General features: G+C 35.1%; 1 protein-coding gene across 4 annotated transcripts; it reads right to left on the bottom strand.

Moving 5' to 3' along the window:
* Positions 1 to 697: 697 nt before the first annotated feature.
* Positions 698 to 20671, bottom strand: LOC113494835 (sideroflexin-1). Of its 4 annotated transcripts, none has more exons than XM_026873326.1 (9): positions 20465 to 20670; positions 17217 to 17381; positions 16058 to 16212; positions 15397 to 15514; positions 14960 to 15035; positions 12686 to 12771; positions 11503 to 11630; positions 1095 to 1279; positions 698 to 984 (listed from the first exon to the last, which is right to left on the bottom strand). In XM_026873326.1, the coding sequence occupies exons 2-9, from the start codon at positions 17366 to 17368 to the stop codon at positions 919 to 921; spliced, it is 966 nt and encodes a 321-aa protein (XP_026729127.1). In that variant the 5' UTR covers positions 17369 to 17381; positions 20465 to 20670; the 3' UTR covers positions 698 to 918. The 4 variants fall into 4 exon arrangements, with proteins under 4 accessions (XP_026729127.1, XP_026729128.1, XP_026729126.1 ...); XM_026873327.1 differs by lacking the exons at positions 698 to 984; positions 1095 to 1279 and adding exons at positions 1998 to 2688; positions 2981 to 3165 and having other exon boundaries at positions 20465 to 20671; XM_026873325.1 differs by lacking the exons at positions 698 to 984; positions 1095 to 1279 and adding exons at positions 4099 to 5258; positions 5654 to 5838 and having other exon boundaries at positions 20465 to 20669.
* Between the last annotated feature and the right edge of the window lie 134 nt (positions 20672 to 20805).

A 20805-nucleotide genomic window follows, 5' to 3' on the forward strand; every position in this document is an offset into this window, starting at 1 on the left:
ATTTTACAGGTATGACTGTGGTCTGAGGTCCTACTACCAGCATATAAAGCAGTTCCAGTGCGTTGTTGCTCTAGTGGAAGCGAGATGGCGCACAAGTAGAGCGGTGTCTCGCTTTAAAAACAGAAAAATCTTTAGGCACAACGTGCTGGTAGGCCCGTTAGTCTCTATAATCTGTTTAAAAGACTGGCTGATGATTTTAATCATTTGGCGATAGCAAAACAAAGAGCGTTTAGGATAATTCACCAAAACCTGTTTAAAAAAATATATATCAATTCTTCCATCTTGCTTGTTGTTAGCAGTTTTTCTTTTTGTTGAAAATATTCCGTAGTTTTGTGGAAAAGCATATTTTGCACAACATTTAAGATTTGCAGAAAAAATAGATTTAAAACTCATAACTATTCCCCTGGAAATTAAAAAAACCCGAAGTGATAAATGTTATACTATACCCAAGATAAATTTCTGATAGGACTGTAGTTTTTTTGAAGCATAGTTTACGTTTTGCTGTTTTTTTTCTTTTTCTTAGCTTATTTGGATTTATACCCTTTTGTATTGTCTTGCCATAAATATTACACTTTTATTAATGTCAGTTTTAACATCAAATAGTTTTGTGTTTAGGTAGTTGTGGGATATTTTTTTATTATTTTCAAGGTTAATGTTTTTTATACCCATATTTGAAAAAAACAATTTGTTTCGAATAGCGAGGCACAGAGGTATCGGTAGTAGGTCAGTGCGGCTAAACTCTCAGAATCGAAAGAAATAGACCAATATTATTTTATGGTAAGCCATAGGGTGAGTTCTTATTTAGGTACGATATTCTAGTTTATCAGTCCATTGCTTTTTTTTTGTAATTAAGCTATAGGCGTTGGTCACACAACTTGCTTCATGGATATCCTTTGGTTAATCACATCTTCAAGTAGTCTACAAGCCTTTGTTGAACACGGTATACGTTGGGGGATTGTTAGGGTATCTCCTTTTGATTTCCTCCTGCAAGCAAATAATAATTTAGGAGGTTATACATACAACGTAAAATGATCCGTTAAATGGTGCATGGATTACTCAAACTCTCCTCCACTACTGTTTTTAAAGTAAAGTACCTGTAAATTAAGCTCCAGTCTATGTACTGCTATTTTGGCTTTCTGGTCAAACAGAGCGCAAAATAAAGGCGTGACAAAAGGGGCGAAGAATCCGACGCCGCCTATTTGGAAAGGGATCGCAGCCCACGGATAGCGATCGAACCAGCCGTTCATGGCCGCCTTGTTGGTTGCGTATGGCACGAAGGCTGGAATGCAATGGATTCGTTAAGATTTTTGTTAAACGTTTTTAAGAGATGGTTGTACTGTGGAAAAGATAATTCTTCAGTTCCACAATGCAATATTAGTGCACGTGTGGAAGAGAGACGACATGTGTAGCGCTATCGCGCTTTCACAACTGCATTGCTAAGTGTAATTTGTACATGCACGATTTCAGACAAGTATATTCAATTAAAAATGAAAAAATCTTACATTTGTCAACGTTGGTGGAATATTCGTTGGTATAAATTTCCTGTAGGTAATGTTTGCATTATATCATGGCGCGTGGGACATGTGAAATTATCAGAACAGCAGGGCAAAATAATTTAGGAAAGGTATTTAACATTTTTTTCTTTTTATTGACAAAAAAAAACAAATTTGAGGAAATGCTGTCAAAAAATACTTTATAACAAGTCTAGGTGTATTTAAGTGTTAGTGAATAAAAAGCCACAAATATAAACATTTATATTTATTTGATACAAAGTCGCATCTCATATGCGCTTATCCATAGACAAGTACAAAACCTCCACAAACTAAAATTTAGATCAATAGACATCACTGTAACTTTAACAAACACAAGTGATTTTCCTTTATTTTCGATCCACCTAGAACAAGACCGATACGAAAATATATTTACGTACTCAATAACAATAGTTATCGAGGTTGGTTTTAATAAATTATATAAAAAACCATTGACTGTGCCCTTGTTATAAGCAGTCTGAAATCGAAAATCGTATATCATATATAATCGACAATTTAAGAAAATCCGGCCAAGTGTGAGACTTACGCGCACGAATTCTTTCGTAAAATTTTACAAGTTTTCCAACCAAAAAAGTAGGAAAAACAAGAAATAAAAAATAATAATACCTTAACCACTGTATATTAGGATTCCGTAACAAAAGCGTAAAACGGGACCCTATTACTTAGATTTCGCAATATTTTTTCTTTTTAATTACCTAATACATAAAGGATGCAACGGTTTTCTCACGTAAGGCTGACGCGGCGGTGAGTTTGACTCACGACCTCTCGTTAGTCAACCTTGCATCTTTTAAGTACTTCGCTATCCATGGCGTATCACACTAACCATGGTAGCTCTGCTACTTACACAGTTAAAATTTTCCAAATGCCAATTTCCAATGTCGCCTTAACATTAAATACTTAACAATAGAAAAAAAAAATACTTTTCATAAATAATGGTATGAATACTTTCGTGCGCGAGTCCGACTTGCTTGGTCGGTTTTTTTTCAAACTGAAATATTCATTTTGACTAGAATACGTTTAGGGTCGTTACAGCTTCATGGATATCCGCTGATTTATCACACCTTCGTAGAGTTTACAAGCCTTTGTTGTATACACCATACGTTGGTGGATCCTTAGGGAATTTCTTTTTGACTATCTCCTGCAAATGAATTATAATATTTTAAGAATAATAAATGGTAGTCAAGCTGTCAAAAGTGAAAGAAAAAAAAGTAAATTTTGGAAAAGGAGCTAGGGCAAGCTAGTTACATGATGCCTGGATGTTGTAAAGATCACACATTTAGACTTGAATCGAAAAGGCCTAAAATCACCACTACGACGAGCCTTGGTTTCTCGAGATAAATATTATGTTTCTGCCAATAGCTTTGCAACTAACATAATAGTCCGCCATCTTGTTGGGCGACTGTGAAGATCTTTTCTAAAGTGTCGTGTACCTGTAGTTCTGGCTCCATAGAAGCGACTGCGATTCGGCTTTGCTGGTCAAACAGAGCGCAGCACAAAGGCGTGGCAATAGTGACGCACAATCCGACGCCGGTTATTTGGAAAGGTATCACTGCCATCGGGTAGTGACAGAACCAGCCGCGCAGCGTCGCCCAGTTCGCTAAGAATGGTACGATGGCTGGAATGCAATGGTTTTGTTTAGATTGAATGATGACATTTTAAAAATCAAAAGAGTGGCAAAGATGTACTTGTCCTACCACTTCCTCGTAAAGAAATATCATTGAAGTGGTGGAACAGAGATGCTGTTCTACGACTTATAGTGCTGTCACACTTCCACAATCCCAGTAGGCCACCTCAATACCATATATTAATAGGTTTTTAGAAGAAGCCACTACTCTATTGAAGGTGATAAAAGTTTGGAAAACATATTACCTGCAGACCAGATAATGTTTGCATTCTGACATGGTGCGTAGAACATTTTTTTGTAGTTTTTAAGATTGGCATGGATAATTAATGTGAATAAAATTTATTTTCTGCTGGAATCTGGACAGCAGTAATTAGCGATATTTAATGGCAAAATGGAAAAAATGGGCCAGTAGTCATGCACCATCCTAGAACTGTTTAAAATTTAAGGGAGTGCTGACTTTATAAGTATATTTGGTGAATAAAAAAACCACAAACAAACATTCATATTTATTTGATACATTGTTTCATCTCATGTTAGCTGCATTATATGCGCATATCCATTGACTAACAAGTACAAGTTTCACAATGAATTATTGTCAGTAGGTATATGTATAAAATAAACTCTAAAAAGTAAAAATTTAGAAACCTTTACAATAATTTACCTTATATACGCATATAAAAATAATCCTCATTTTAGATTTTAGATGCATTTGGCACCCCGGGTATAGATAACAATAGTAACGCCAAAATATATTTACGACCCAATGCAAAAACAACATTTATCGAAGTCTGGGCGAAAAGCTAAATGATATGAATATGATATATATGTGATTTTGTTGTCCCCGTAACAAAAGCAGTTTGGAGTGTTCTTATGTGTTCTTTTTTGGCGGGATAACTTGAAAAATTTACAATACTATCCAAAAAAATATTGTATGATTTTAAAGTGTTTAGTAATGTTGATCGCCTAAATCCTATAAATCGACTAATGTGCGCGCTTAAAATCAGCGCTGGGAAATTCTATTCAGCTCTAACCATTTCTGGTTTTTTGTAGGAGTTGGCGTCCAGTATAGCCAGATTCGGTTGTTCACCGTATTTTACAGGTATAACTGTGGTCTGAGATCCTACCACCAGCATATAAAGCAGTTCCAGTGCGTTGTTGCTCTAGTGGAAGCGAGATGGCCGCACAAGTAGAGCGGTGTCTCGCTTTAACAACAGAAACAATCTTTACAAGCTGGTGGTAGGACCTCTGGTCTGCACAACAACCTGTTTGATGGGTAACAAAGTACCCCATGGTAAGACTGGCTGTCATAATTGTATTTTTTTTGTAAGTCGAACACTGATTTCGAATTATGACCAAAACCATATAAAAAAAGAATATTAATTTATCCAACTCTCTTCATAGTGCATGTTTCCCGTTTTGTTAGTCGCAGTAGGCGAGACAATCAGAAGCTTTGTATTCACGTAGCTAATACAACTCGATTATAGCAATACATATTTTGCACAGCACCTAAGATTAACGACAAAATTATTTGATAAGACCTTAAATGGTAATGTTATTACACCCGAGATGTTTAATATTGTTAAAGACGAATTCCAAACGATAAAAAATTACTTGTCTGTTCTAGCTGTTGTTTTTGTATATTTTAGTATTTTACTTTTTTTTTCTTAACTAAATTTCGATTGATAACCGCTTAATATGTTCTCGTTTGTTATTTCTTGCAGTCTGTATTTTTAGAGCCTGATATTTTTGTTTAAAACCTAAATTGTTTTGAGACGAATGATGACGCACGAAGGGGTATCGGTTGACTCGGCTAAGCTTTCAGTATCGGTAAAACATAGGCCAGGCTTCCTTTATGCTAAACCACAGTGAGAGCGAGGGTCTTCCATAGTCCGTAGACAGTAATCACTGAAATGCCACGGAATCAGTTCGTTCCTCAAACTCTTTTTGGAATTGAAACTGTAGGCGTGGGTCATACAGCTTGCTCCAAGAATATCCTTTGGTTTATCACATCTTCAAGTCTACAAGCCTTTATTGTATATGGTATACATAGGGGTGTTGGTAGGGTATCTCTTTTTGATATCGTCCTGCAAATGAATAATCTATTAACAGGTTGTGCAAATACTACGTAAGCTGAGGAAACTCAAAAGGAAGACAACGATCTTCAAACAAGTTTTGGTAGAAGAGCTAGGGCGTATCCATTTGATGATACATGGATGCTGCATAAAATAAATAAAAGAAGAAAATTATGCAAATTTCGAGGAGTCTCCAAGTCATCACTAGAACGGGCCCTGCTCATCCGGGAGAAATTTCAAGTAAGTTGCAAAACTCATGGCGATATATCTGACAAAAAAAATGTTTGGATGAAAAAGAAAGGCATTTTTGTCAGTTTTGCAACTTATCCAACATTTCTGGTGCTACAGCATTAGCTCCGCCACTTTCTTTGGCTACAATAAAGCCTGTCTTCTACAGGATCGTGTACCTGTAGGTTTTGCTCCAGTCTAGAAACTTTGATTTTGGCTTTCTGGTCAAACAGAGCGCAGCACAAAGGCGTGGTAAAAGTGACGCACATTCCGACGCCGAATATTTGGAAAGGTATCACTGCCATCGGAAAGCGATTGAACCAGCCGTGAATCGTCGCCCAGTTCGTTATAGCTGGTACGACGGCTGGAATGCAATGGTTTTGTTAGGATTTCATCGGGTAACTATGTAGAAGTGGTCGAGGTGATGTGGTATTATTGGTATTCTGTTCTGCAGTTCTGCAATGTCGGTCATGTCGCTACCACTACTGAGTAACATTATAGTAATTGTGGAAAAGGGATGAAGCTATACGTCGTATAGTGCGGTGTCTCGTTTCCACAATTGGAATAATATAACTATGCGCCGAGGCAGCACGTACCCTATATTTACCCTACATTTTTTCAGCGTAATTTATATTACCCGCAGTTCAACAAGATCAGGTGATTTTGAGACAAATAGGGATTAATAATGTATATAAAATATGCACATTGGCGAGAGCCAAAAAAGAAAAACAGCAAAGATTCTTGAAATTTATTAATATTTTGGAGTCTGTTTTACATAGTTCTTATAAAATTTATAGATTTAGTATATCTGGAATCTAGACTGTAGATTTAGCGATACTAATTGGCAAAGCGGAAAATGTTTGGGCCAACATTTTCCGCCCTGATTAAGTCATGAACCATAATAGCCAAATAAAACCACTTAAAATTGAGGGTGTGCTGACTGTATAGTTGTATTTGGTGAATAAAAAAGGCCACAAATAAACATTCATATTTATTTGATACATCTTTGATTCAATTCATCTCATGTTAGCGGCATTACATGCGCATATCCATTGACTAACAAGATCAAGTCTTACAATGAATTATTGTCAGAATATTATTTATATCTAGTACAATACATCAATTAAGTTACTAAATAATCTTTGGAATGTTATTGCACATTATATTATTGCTAAAATAATTCTCATAAATACCCCTTACTAAAGATCTACGGGGCGCACAACCAAATATATTGAGCTTAACAAATATAAAAAAGCAAACTTAGGAATGTTTATAAAAGTCTGTATTTTTAATGTTTAAAGCATAACGCATTCACATCTGGGGCCTAAGCTATTTTAGTTCATATCAGCGTAGTCATAAATAGAAAATTCAAATTCTTTTTCCACAAGTGAATTGACTTTGAATTGTTAGTTCAATACATTGATCGATCCGTCAGCGTTAGCGTTCTTGGTCCTGGGCCCCGATTCTGTTATTTACATTAATAGCAGAATTGGGTCCCTGGGTTCTACTGCCACGTCTTAAAGTAATATAATTAAGGCTGTGGAAGGGGGACAGCGCAATACATGGCGTAGAGCGCCATCTCCCTTCCCCACCAGAAAAAATATTACTTTAAGAGGCAGTGGTAGGCGCTCTGCTCCTTCACATCAATTATTTCCACATTGACACCCGAAACTTTCTACAGAACATTACCTACATTAACATTTTAGAATATAACTATGAAAAATAAAAACTGTGAATGGAATTCGTTACATGAATATGATAACAGAGTTATTTTGGCCTCGACCGCATAATGTGGGTATCAGTGAAACGATCGATTTAATGCAGCAACGATTTCTAAACTAAATTACAATGTAAACTACTTCATACGGTTTGGGGTTTTATAAATAATTAGCATCCATTAAAAACGCGCATCGGAATCAAGGAATAATAAGGACATCGTGGCACAGACAGTTTGACGTTTGTATAGACGTCCAATGCAGTTCTAACAAAAAAAACACAACGTTTTAATACATGTCAATCAGATTACACATTGTATACGATAACTTTCTTCTACAATCAGCATAATTGACTATATCTATCATTGACAAAGATTGTGTTGGATAAGGCGCGTCGCCCACAAGACGAGGGCGCAGCGGCGCATCGCTTCTACAGTTGCTTCAGGATTAAAAGACAGTGCAGACACACTAGAGTCACGTCACAGGCAAAACAGAGTTGAGACGAAGTCGCGGCAGATGTTCACGAACATTCTTTCTTGACCATGCCTCAACTTACAAGTGGGCGACACGCCTACCATGTTACAAAGTGAACATATGTGCAGTCAGCACATGCCAACTCAAATTAACCATGACTCGTAGGTTTAATGTGACACTTAACATCTTCACCCCGTTCCTGCCTCCATTCGTCACGGGTCACTTTCGTAGGTATGTTTTATGCCTATATACCATGTGCTCTTAAATCATGACTATTGTGGAAGCGAGACGCGCATTACACAGCAGGTAGTGGCATCTCGCTCTTACAACAGTAACAGTCCTTGAAGAGCACATCGTATTAAGGTTGAATGGTAGAAATATAGGAAAACGGGCAGTGTTCTCTAAACTCGCTGCGTCATTAACATCTAAACAAGGTAGGTTAGGTTTGATGACAGCTTACAGGCCTTTGTTGTAGTACACATGGGTCTCCTTGGGGAATTTATCCTTCACGACTTCCTGTAAATATCAAGGGTTTCAATTAATTCCGGCTTTTCTTTTAATTACTTCATTTTATTTCAAAGTCAAAAATACTAATCAATAACGCATTATTAAAATTGCCAAAAAGATTGCCAGAAAGATTTTGTATACCGTGAGGTGGGGTAACTGAAACATATTTCCAGGGGCGGATTTCAAACGTTAGCTACCCTAGGCCTACGAAAGATTGCCGCCCCTTATTAGCTGAAAAGTACCAAAATTACATGAACTATTGACATTGATGAGCAAAAGTTCTAAGAATAATCGGATACAGACAATTGTATAATTACAGGATTCTATATTTCTGAGCTTTTACAGGCAGCCGAGCCGAAAGAAAGAACGAAAAAATTTTATATCGAGAAATCCGCCCCTGCATACTATGCCTCTGTATATTTTAGAAAAATACGTTTTTGGTTTTTGCTACTAAACTCAAACTCCTATTGTGATATTGAAAACATCAAACATACCTTTATCTATAAACTTTCCATATTTATTACAATCCATTTAACACCTAACCAAATAACAAAACCGCCTTAACCGGTTACGGTTTTAAGCTGTCTAAGCAACAATTAGCGATTTTTCAAATAAGTTGAATCGATAGATAATAAGATCGATCTACGCGAAAAACTTTTTTGATTTGGATTTGGCGTCTTTTAAATAAAAGTTTTCGCAATTTTAAACTTTAATGTTGATGATGTGTGTATGGTCGATACATTTCAGATATAAAGTAGGTACTTTAAAGTGGCAAAAATCTTATTTGAATCCAAAACTTTTGCGATTGATTATTCTTTTCTTGTATTTCGACAAAAAAATGTCAAGGAGTCAAAAAGCCACTTTATGATTATGTTTAATTGATTAAATATGTATTGTTATGTATAGACTAAACAATGATGGCCACTAAGCAAGCCAAAAAGGCCAAAAAACTAAAAATCATTTCGACTATCTTAAATCTTTTAACTCTTAGATATGAGTGTCGACAAATACCGGGTATTGAGACCCAAATGTCCCATTGCACATTTTGGAGGTTAGGTGCTGAAGAACAATATAAAAGTACCTATATTTAAAGAACTAGTAACTTTACTAAATTAAAAGTGGCGAATTATAAAATTTGAACTTTAAACAATACTTACACAATTAAAATCTTCTAGAACAAGTATTCAAATCGTAAATCACACAGAAGAAGCCACTGTAACTTGGTTTTTGAAAATCAATCAACCGAATTTTTGTTCCGGTCATAAAAAGTACTTTAAGAATACTAGCGCTATGGGTAGTTTTAGTCCCACTTACCCAACCTCACTTAAAGTAAAAATTGCGTGCATAATAGGTGTCTTCTTGGCTCCTTTTTCGCCTGAGGAAATAGTTATGAATTTCGTATATTCTGGGAAAGCCGGATGCTTTCAATACATTTCCTTACCTGCAGATCAGGATCCAGCTTGTCGACTGGGAGACTGGCTTGTTGTTCGAACAGAGCGCAGCACAGCGGAGTGCACACGGTCAGGGACAGACCCACCAGGAGCAGTTGGAACGGCATCACTGACATCGGATACCTCTTGAACCAACCCCGCCTCGTACCATAGTCAGTTATCATTGGAGTTATAGCTAAAAGAAGAAAAACAATTGAGAACGATGTTTTCTCCATTGCTGTGTCATCTACGGCAATTACGTTTCAAACTCTACAGGCACGAATCTAATAATACTATACTATATAATACTATTTTCTTAAACTAACTGAAATTTTCGTTGATCGATGAACGACATGGCAAGTTCTATAATTTTATACTTCTACTTAAACTGGCTTCAAGTTTCAACTCTAAATTGTTCTATAGACAAAATTCTAAATGTTTTCGACTTATGACGTAGCCTTGTTCTTTGCCACTAGGGACATTACAGTTGTACTGGTAATTACGAGTGAATGTCCCAATGACGGAACGTAATATTCCCTTAGAGCTTGGGGCTGCGATATGAGATGACATGGCGTCGTATGCTCTTTTAACAGAGAGACTGCAACTCTTTTGACGTTTATGTACATAGAACATTATGAATTGCTAGGTGAGGATGCAGGTAAAAGGTGGGAAAGGATTTTTGGTATTTTACAAACAAATAATAATTACTTACGAAAATAAAAGAATGCTTTAACAGGATTGAGTGTTCTTCTCCGTATGGGCTAGGCAATGGCCTGAGTAGGCTGTACGGAGTAGTACATAGGCTGATGTACAATAACTGCCTTTGCAAGGCAGTACTAAATAAATAAATAATGAATACATTTTTTTGTCATAGTTACTTTTGTTTAGTCTATAAAGGGACAGGTATTTGTTATTTTCAACCCTTTTTCCACAACAAGACAATTGGATAATCTACTGCCAGGGATGGAAAATCTAAGGATAGGAAAAGAAGGAAGCAATTCAAGAATTATTCTAAGTACTTACACATGCATTATAATTCTCTTGATTCTTAAAATCACCTTCAATTATTACCACATGTTCTTTACTTTTTTATTTATATATCTCCACTCCTAAATAGTTTAATCCAAGATTTTGAGCTTTCTATATGAAATTGGTGGATTGAAAGTCAGTGTAGACTGCAGACACAATTTCAGGTTTCCTAAGCCTCGTTGAAGACTTCAAATTATTGTATTCTGTGACTAATATAGTGTGATATCGAAGCTATATCAGAATGGAGTATGAAAAATAAATTATCTTTTATAATTTCTGTCAAACAATAACTTTTTCTCGATCACAATAGGGTATTATTCCGGCATTTAACTGTTACAGTATATTTTTAGGTATAACGATCGATAGTCACTTGGTCACATATTGCAGAGTTCATGAGTAAACTTATTATGGCTGATATGGATAGAGCTCGTCGTGTTTATTAAGCTATTTCCACAGCATGATGTGGATGTTTTGGGATAACGCGGCATACATGGAAACGACTCTTGATAATTTTCCGATATTTTAATTTTAGTCAAAAAATAATACTCCTTTTTCCTAAGCGCCAGTAAGGCAAAGATTAAGCCCCTTTCAAAAATATTGAGAATAAATTACTGCGATGTTATTTGTGCTTACATGAGCAATCGACATTGTTTGCAAAACCCGAGCAAAACTAAAAATAAAATTACTCTTTACTGCACTTAACGAAAATACCTAAATAGTCCAATCAATTTAAACCGTTAACTTTTCAAATAACCCTAAACTGCGAACTATAATATATCTTTTCTTCATTTGCCGTGCCCGATATAGTCACAATCGTCACCATAAAGACCGTGGATCTCAAAGTATTGAACATTTATAGAGTGCAATACTCACTCATTCCGGGAAGTGCCATTCCGACCCTGGATATACAGACGAGGAAGATTCCAGTTCGAGCAGCGATCCTAGAGTCCCCGATCCTGTCACCTTGAGGGGTGAATACTGGCGTACCGTTTATAACCTCACTGAAACATACACATAATATGTTAAAAAATGTGTTCTATTATGTGGATAGTCAGGAAGACATAATAATAAGTAAGAAGTAAGAAGTAAGAAGTAAGAAGACATAATAATAATAATAAGTACCGAGCGACAGGAATTTTGAGCAGTTGTCGCTCAATGCTCAGTGTGTACGGACGTGTGCAGACTTATCGTTGCGTTTATTGCGGCAGGCTCTCGTTAACTGATTTCTTTGTTGTTTAGAGTGTGATTCAAGAGGTGTAATTCAGGTTTTATAAACTAATAATTTTAAAGTGTAATCAACTATCAGAAATTGTCAGTTTTCTTAAAGAATTTGTATTTGTTTAAACATTTTCGCTTCTAAAACCGTTAAAAATAACCATTCAAGATTTAACACTTGCAATCTAATCTCAAACTAAGCTAAACTTCTATTATGACACTAGACAACTGTTAAACTTATATTTAAATATAGGTATATTTCTAAACATGATAAACTCATCGTCACTCATGAAATAAAATGATAATGACAGGGTTTTTAAAGTGGAATTTCCATACTGATACAATAAACGAATAGTTTCGGAGTTTTTGTCTTTCTACAGGGTAATTTGGGTAGGACAAAATCTACCTTCTGGGGATCGATTTTAGTAACAACGATTAAATACTTTTTAAAAGAGTTCTAGTTTTCTGTACAATATACGCGATAAACTCGGAAATCATTGCATGTAACATTAAAGGCACGAAGAAGTATGAATCCTATTCTTCATTTATTCTGACTTTTGGTCGATTCTTAAGTCTTTAGTCTTTTCCGAATTATTCTCCTTGTGAAAGAGAGACACTCGCAAGGCAACTAACGAAACACACTCTTATCTGACGAATCTAGATCAAACTACAGCGTCATTGATATAACTTGGCAGTTCGAAAAAGAGAGTAAAAGACTGTTACAGCTAGATCAAAGTATACATGCATGTTGTGTGAGAGAGAGACGGCGATATTTTGTAGATCTTTCCCTACGTTTCAAGTTATATCGGCCGCAGGGCTGGAAAAAAGGTTCTATACTAACTTGCTCCTCATCATGGGGATGTTGATAAAGTTAGCGCCGCACACAGCAGCGAAAGGCACCAACCGTGCGAATATAGGCTTCATATTCTGTAACACAAAAGATTCAATTTAGAGGCGGCCCAAGAAAGACAGGTTGTTAAAATTAACAATGTAGCCATATGCCAATATAACGGACGATCTATTTTACTTTAGGTAAGAGTTTTCTTAGCTGTTACCATCGTTATAGTTGTTTTGTTTCACACCTGCGCAACTATTCGGATCAATATATGAGAGGACTTGAGCAAACATTCAGTAGATCGGACGGAAAAAATGCAATTACTACAAATTTTTCTTCGATCGCATTTGTATCGGTTTTTTTAAACAACTGCCGCGCTAAGGAACTTTATCTTTGTGTAGCGAGGTAAACTCTAAAAAAAACCCTAAAAAGTAAACTCGGAAAACACTGGCATATTGAAGACTCAAGAAGTGGCGATACGTATAAATATATATATATATTATATAAATATATATAATAAAAATAGCAAATTAAGGATGAAGTATAAAATTACAATTCAGAATCATACCTAATGCTAGTCAGGTTAGAATAATTAACTTTCTTAAACATTCACTAGAAAATTTTGTATAATTCCAATACCTATTTATTCATACAACATTGCGAATAACAGCAACACATTGCAATATGCAAAACAAGGGTTGTGACACAACAACATAAACTTCAGACGAACGTAACATGTTTACAATCGCATTATATAGTAATCGATAAACGAACAATCATGTGTTCAATTTGCCGCTAATCTGTTTATCACGAGTTTGTTTGTGAATATTTTGACGTCATCGACGGGAAACCCATTCAGCTAAAGAAAGGTTCAAAAGAATTGATTAACTGGTTTTGTGTCTGACTGACAGTCATATGGGGAATAGGACTGTCAATCTGTCTTTTGATTTATGTAAACATTGTCACTATTACTAATATTACCAATGTATGAAAGTTTCTTTACTACTCATAGATGCGAATCTCCTCAACCAATATCACATAGGATACTTTTTTAGAATTAACAGCGCAAAAGCATCTATAAAAATATAGCCGACGCACTTCCATTTCTTCCAGAAATTTTCTGAACTGGTGTATGACTTACGAGGACCGTTGGCGATGATAGATACCCCATGCTCCCTAAGTGTAAAGTGTCAGCATGACATCTTAATATCCTAAATTTGTCATGTCCCAGATTCCCTACAAACTGTCAAAGCCTTTAATTTCCCCCTTCAAAAGCTGGTAAAAACGTCAGCTAGTCCAAATATTTCTTAACAATTTTGGGGCGTAACATCTACGTCATGTTATATAAATATTATGACATATTACTATTTCTAGTCACCGTGAGATGTTACCCAATGTCAATACAGGCTCACGATCTTACCAAGCAAACACCTCGACACACCTCCGTGACGTAAATTCGTGGAAACGTTTATGATACGAAAATAGCTGATTATAATGACAGAATAAATTCCGTGATAATTATACTGATAGTAAAACTTGATCGTATTTTTAAAGTGTGAACTTGAAGTGATTTGGAATTATGGCTTCCAGAATTATCTGACTTAAATCTTAGAGCTCAGTCTTAGATGGAAAGGGTATTCCTTATTGCACACGTTAGAACGTACACAGTAAAATTTTGCCACAAAAGAGCGGTCTTATTTTAAAGAAACGAGAGATCTTTAAAAGACATCCTTAGAGCTTCATACTAAAGCATGAAGGAGTTACATTTGTACCGGTAGTCCACAGTGCAAAATAAAAAATAAAAATGTAGAATTAACATTTAGCGCCTGTTTCACAATCACTAATTAGCCGCTATCTGGCAGATAAATTGAAAAATAGACATTCTTGGTATGATCAAGTCTGTCAAGCAATTTAACGGGAACCTATGGGCGGTGGTGAAACAGGCCTTTATGTCATATTTCACTAAATACTCCTACTGCTAGGATATTATTGTTTTTAAATCCAAAACGAAACGAAATTAAAATTCCTTTATTCAAATTAGGCGATTAAATAACACGTTTTGAAGGTCAAAAATATCTAAGCATACCAGTTCTACTTCTATAACCTTTTTACTCAGTCACCAGAAAATACATACACCTCCATTTTTGATATGCTATGCTGTTTCATGCAATATTCTTTTTCGGAAATTAAAATCCTGATGATACCTTTGATTTTTGGTTTAAACTAGGACTAATTTGGTTTTAACAAACTTTTGTTTAAGTTTAGACAAATCGATCTTACCTTAACCTTGCTGTTAAGGTACAGGGCAGTACCTAAAGCACCACCGCACGCACAACAGTATGATGCCAATAGCTGCCTATAAACAATTAAAAATAATCGCATTAAAAACTTTCCTTACTGCAAAATTAACTGGACATCGTTTATGAAGTCCAGCGGTTATCGTCTAATGTATTAAGGTCTCGTGTTGCGGTGTTTGTAGTTAAACTCCTCGTAAACGGCTCGACCGATTCTCATGAAATTTTGTGTGCTTATTGGGTTGGTCTAAGAATTGGATAAAATAATTTCTTTTCTACAGCGATTTTTTTTCGTTCTACAGCATTTTTTTTTCTCTGCACAATGGGGAAAACAACCTTTGCTGGTTTTTGAAAAAGGTACTATTTAACCATCGACGTGTCTGGTCAAAAAGGTATTAGGAATAAGATAAATTTGAAACTTACTTAGTCGTGATTTTCGCGTCTCCTGATCGATTAGTGTAGTTAACTATAGCGTTAAACGTTTGATTGAACCATTGCCAGAAAACGATTGCAGGCTTTGTCTTATAAAACGTTATCATGCCTGAAAAGAAGTAAAAAAAAAACATATCATCCAATAATTTTGCTACCTTCTGGTAATAATATACAATTAATACGGTTAGGAACGTTTCAAGAAAAAAAAATTAAGAAGGTACCAATAAAAGTTACATAGATTAAACGCACCAAGGTGATGAAACTTCATGAAACATATGGAAGTGGAGACTAATAACTATTGGTAAATAGTTATTAGTCTCCACTTCCATAAGGTGTAACTAGGTATAGTTACACCTTAAATCGAGGTTAAAGACCTTTGTCTACTTTTAAATATCAAACTATTTCAAAATTTTATACACGCTATGCTATACATGCATTATATTTAAATTGTTTGGATTTTAAAAGATACTGTGACCCTTGAGTTCGTTTCGGCATTTCTTCTCAGGGATGGTAGAAAATCTCGACTCTAACGTTCTCAAAAAAAAAATACATTTAAAAGTGATGATATATCCTACTTGCAGAATAAATTATTTCATTTCATGCCCTCCGTGATCAGCACCTTTCATTAGATTTAATTGTTATTTATACTTACATCCCGTGATCAGGGTATTCATGGGTGCCTGGGCGGACATACGCCCAATCCTCGTCATTTTTTCCCCCGTGTCGGGGTGGAAAGCGCTGTCGTAAAGGTACTTCGCTGCCCATAGCTTCTCCTCATCGTAACCCGCGGGCATTTGTTTTGTTTTCCTGATTGGAATTAAGGAGAATAGTTACTACTAAGCTTGCAGCAGGTAGGTACCATACCAGGCGAAAGTGCCATATGGGAAAAAAGAAGACTACAACTGTAAGACCAAGGTAAAGCTGTAGCAGTAGAAGCATGATTATGCGCTACAGGATGTAGACAGGCATCTCGCTTCCAGAATTGCAAAAATACTCCTAATAAGTAGGTACTCCCCAAGCCAAATGGTAAGCAGTTACCTTAGCAACTCAAAGGACGTCACATCTTGTAGCAGATATTGTAGAAAACAATCCATTCTCCTTTTAAAGACAATTAAAATTAAAGTGCATTCATAACAACCGTTCATAACGCAGTCATGGCTCGTTATTTTCAAAACAACGTTGACGGACGCCAATAATGTTTTGTGTAACAAATATAAACGGTTACATTATATCGATAACTGTTTCGTATCGATAGATAGTGAGATAACTTATCGATTTACTAAACTATATTATTATTGTAAATGAAGGATAATTGCAAACATGATCTTTGGATGTTATAGTCAAAATGTTAAGTAGTGTGTGATGATTGATGTAGTATTTGAGTATCTAATAATCAGTATTATCTAAGAGTAAGTGTTATATTTATATGATTTAACTTCATCTGAATTCTCTTATCTTAAAGATGTGTGGCTGCATGCTTTATTCACTCAAAATTTTCAAGAATATCATGCCATATTAGTCGGTACGACTATGACCTAAAAGCCGGCAAAAATCTGCTATGTCAGGAGAAGACACGTACGCGTATTAAAATTTAATCATCATCAACAGTCGTGAATAACCCACTACTAGGGGGGCATAGGCATCACAATGTTGCAATTCTCCTCTTCGCACCATCCTATTCCTGCTATCTTTTTAAATAGTCTGCCAGTCTAAATCCAGTTGAGTCCAAAGCTTTTTTTTTGTTCGTCGTCGTTGTCCCATATCTTGGTTTAAGATAAATGTATAAAACAAAGTTTAGGTCTATACTTTACCTATATTCATCAACGACCCTCTTGGCTTCGTCAAGGCTCCTCTCAGAAGCGAAGAAGTTCAGAGGGTTTGTCATCAAAAGGAAATGCTTGGCACGTCCCGTGTACGTACTTTGATCCCATCTAGGCTTGTCCAAATTGATAGGGGCAGCCATAGCTTATTTTATCCTGGAACAAACCATTTATGTTAAAAAAATTAAGATCAAATTTTCTCCTTTCATTCCGTTCCGCTCATTTTTGGAGGGATACTTCGACGAAGTAGAATGGCAGAATGGTTATACTAAACGTATTGGTTTTACGGTGATTCAGGCCTAAGTCTCGACAAAAGATTCAAATTTTAAAGTCTGAAGGATGGGAAGGGTTTTCAGATTTTAAGTCGATCTGGTTCTTGCTGGGCAGGATCTCAGAACTGGTTTATAACAATGATTTAACTTCTCCGAGGGTTTTGGATCAGAGAATTTAAATAAAAATCCAAGTAGGGTCGACCAATAACTCGACTTTTGACTTTAGAGAAGATATACTTATAACGGATGAACAAACGGGATCAAAAAGGCAGGTAAATGATTGTAGGAAAGTAGGATTATTAAATAATTGCTTTATTATTGCAAGAGGAAAACAAGACAGATATTTTTTAAAAGGTTATTTCTAGTCGTTCCTCAAGTGTTTATTAAGCAATACCAAAAAGGCCTCAAAAACCAATCAACAATTTCACCCTCACACATCCCACATTACAGACACACACAAACACACACACACACATACACACAAACACACACACACACACACACAAACACACACACACCCTTACACACCCCCACCACTTACACACATAACCTTCACACACACCCTCACACAACCATACACAATTTTGTTTTTTATTTTATTTTTTGTAATTAGTTATTTAATTGTTTTAGTTATTTTTCTCTTTGTTTTCCGTTTTCAAACTTTTCTAAATTTAGTGTCAACTATTAGAATGCTTACCTGAAAATTATAAAAAACTAATTTCCTATGGAGGATCACTGACTCCCAAAACACAGGAATACCTAGTTTGGGAGGCAGAGGTTATAAAGTTTGTAAATTGTATCTTTGAATTTATGCATTGTGAATTGTTCGTGTTCTTTTAGTAAATAAATTATTATTATTATTATTATTAAAAAATAAGCATGAACAAAATACAATTATTAATACTATTATTCTGCACACTATCTTAATTAGCCATGCGGTTGTTAGACAATTAAAAATGTTTGTGTTTAACTTCTGATAAGGCCCATGGCTACAATCAATCAACAAACACGCTGGAAGACGACTAATGTCTTATCTTGTGTTTCATCATGAATAAATTATTAATGTGGAAGTTACACAAAATGTATGAAAAAGGCACATGGATTCATGAAGGCATATGAGGATCTGGGAATGATGGATGTTGGGTATGATTCAAGGTTCATCAAGTTTCCTTACAAAGCTAAGGCATACAGACACTCAAAACAATTTTCTATTAGTAATTGTGTCACCTCGAAGATTCTACAGCGATATAAGTATATTTAGCTAGGTAGAAAGGTGGTACTGGAGCATGAAATGACAATCAACTGTCAAAATTTTATGGGACTGTAGTTTTGTACTGCAGTAACAGCTGTGTTTTAATGAATAATGCGCAGTTCCAGAAGCACTCCAGCACCATCTGACTCTGATAACCTTATAAAACTTACCTAGGAAGTTTAGCCAATTTTAAGAGTGTAAAAGTCGTAAATCAATGAATATTTGCAGCAAGAAATATCGGCAATAATCGAAATTCAATAAACATGTTTAATATGAATTTTTAATATTAAAAATTATATATACATATTGAATGTTAGTTCTAGTAGAAATTTTAAAAAACTTTTTTTTAAGAATAATTGAAATATTCTTGTCATTGTCATAGACAGATCGATAGTCATTTTAACAGCAAAAAGTTTTCACGGACAAAAGCGGTATTATTTGATAATATTATGAAAAAATAATTATTTATTAATTTAGTGAGGATTTCAATAAATTTTATACGTATTTAGTTGCACACTTATCTACGCAACATTGAACTCAATTGCGAATATTTTTAAATAACTAAATTTTGTTAACTTCTGTAATTAATGTAAATTCAGCAAGTCTGCTAATTTTATGCAGTACATTTAAATTTACTTTTTTTATGTAAACAAATGCGTCAATGGATGACCGAAATGATTTCAGATTAAGGTTCCGTATTTATTTTGGGGGTCCGGTATCTTTAAAAAATTTACTTCCGGAAAAGTAAGAATATTTATTTTATTTTAACTTGGGGAAATGCAAACAGATTTCTACATCCAAGGGCACGCCGATCTGGCTAGAACTGGGGCAAATCGTGTTTCTCCCTACCGTATTACCAGAGACGCAAAGACGGCTGAGCGATATGCTTTCATTCATAACTTAAAAGTTTTGAACTTAGAATATGATAGAAAAAACATCACAGATTGAATAGTAATAATATTATCCTCCTCGCGGTCGCGTAAAAAAGATCGATTGGTAACCGATATCTTAATAAAATAATAATTAAATTAGGTAAGATAAGAGCGGATTTCTTACACTAAAGGCGCCCATTTACTATTGAGATAATGTTTAATCAATTAAAATCACGCAAAAAATATCATTACTGTTGGATAACATAAGCTATAGCCATAGGCAGCATTTTTTGATAGTAAAATCACAACAAGATAAACGAATCTTATCGAAAATTGTACGAAAATGCGAACAGGTTATCGATATTTTTACAACATTTAATTGAAAATCTATCGAAAAGTTTAAATAATTTTAATAATTGAACCAGTAGGCAAATTGCTCGATATTAAAAAATTTAATAATCACGTATCAATTAATCGCAATTCAATTTATTAAAATCGATACAGACATTCGGGGTGAATGTATTTTACTCTTTTGTATGTTAATTTTTCGTGCATTTTTACGTTAATCAATTTTAGCAGAGGAGTTAACAATATGTGTAGCTATCAATAACGTTGACCCGTGTCCTCTTATCAGTCAAATTTAATATGTATCTTGCTTCATAAAAAGAGTGTAATAAGCAGATACCTATTCAAATTGATGGAGGTTATTTGACAATATTCCTAGCATAGGCACATTTATTTTAAAGCCTACATAGGGTCAATATCGAGTGAAGAAGAGTAGAAATTGGGCAAAATAATTATTTTATGCACGGAATACGCTAAATACAATGAAAAAATTCTCACCTTTTCACGTATTAGAAAAAAATATTCTATATGCGCGCACGGTTTTCCTATGGCTTAAAAAGATTTGTTTTAAATACAGCAACGTGGTCACATTCTATTGACACTTTAACAGCAAATTTTTAACTACCGGATTATTTTGTACTTAAGGTTTAAATGTAGCGCCGCCGTGGTAGCGACTTGAATGAAGGGTGACGTAAAAATCAATCCATCGTTCGCACTTGGCATTGGTCGATATATTTAATTCTGGGTTACTAGCTTCTTGTTACTTTTATTATACTAATAATGAAACATAGATTTAGATTTACATTGATTTTTGATTCTTTACCTAAGTAATGAAATAA

The sequence above is a fragment of the Trichoplusia ni genome, chromosome 6 (genome assembly GCF_003590095.1).
Source record: "Trichoplusia ni isolate ovarian cell line Hi5 chromosome 6, tn1, whole genome shotgun sequence".
In the NCBI taxonomy this organism is placed as follows: Eukaryota; Metazoa; Arthropoda; class Insecta; order Lepidoptera; family Noctuidae; genus Trichoplusia; species Trichoplusia ni.

Coding starts and splice junctions, on each gene's coding strand:
- LOC113494835 (XM_026873326.1), bottom strand. CDS start 17,368: ATGGCTGCCCCTATCAATTTGGACAAGCCTAGATGGGATCAAAGTACG. Junction 15,036..15,396: donor GACGCGAAAATCACGACTAA/GTAAGTTTCAAA, acceptor AATTGTTTATAG/GCAGCTATTGGCATCATACT. Junction 11,631..12,685: donor ATCCCCATGATGAGGAGCAA/GTTAGTATAGAA, acceptor TGTATGTTTCAG/TGAGGTTATAAACGGTACGC.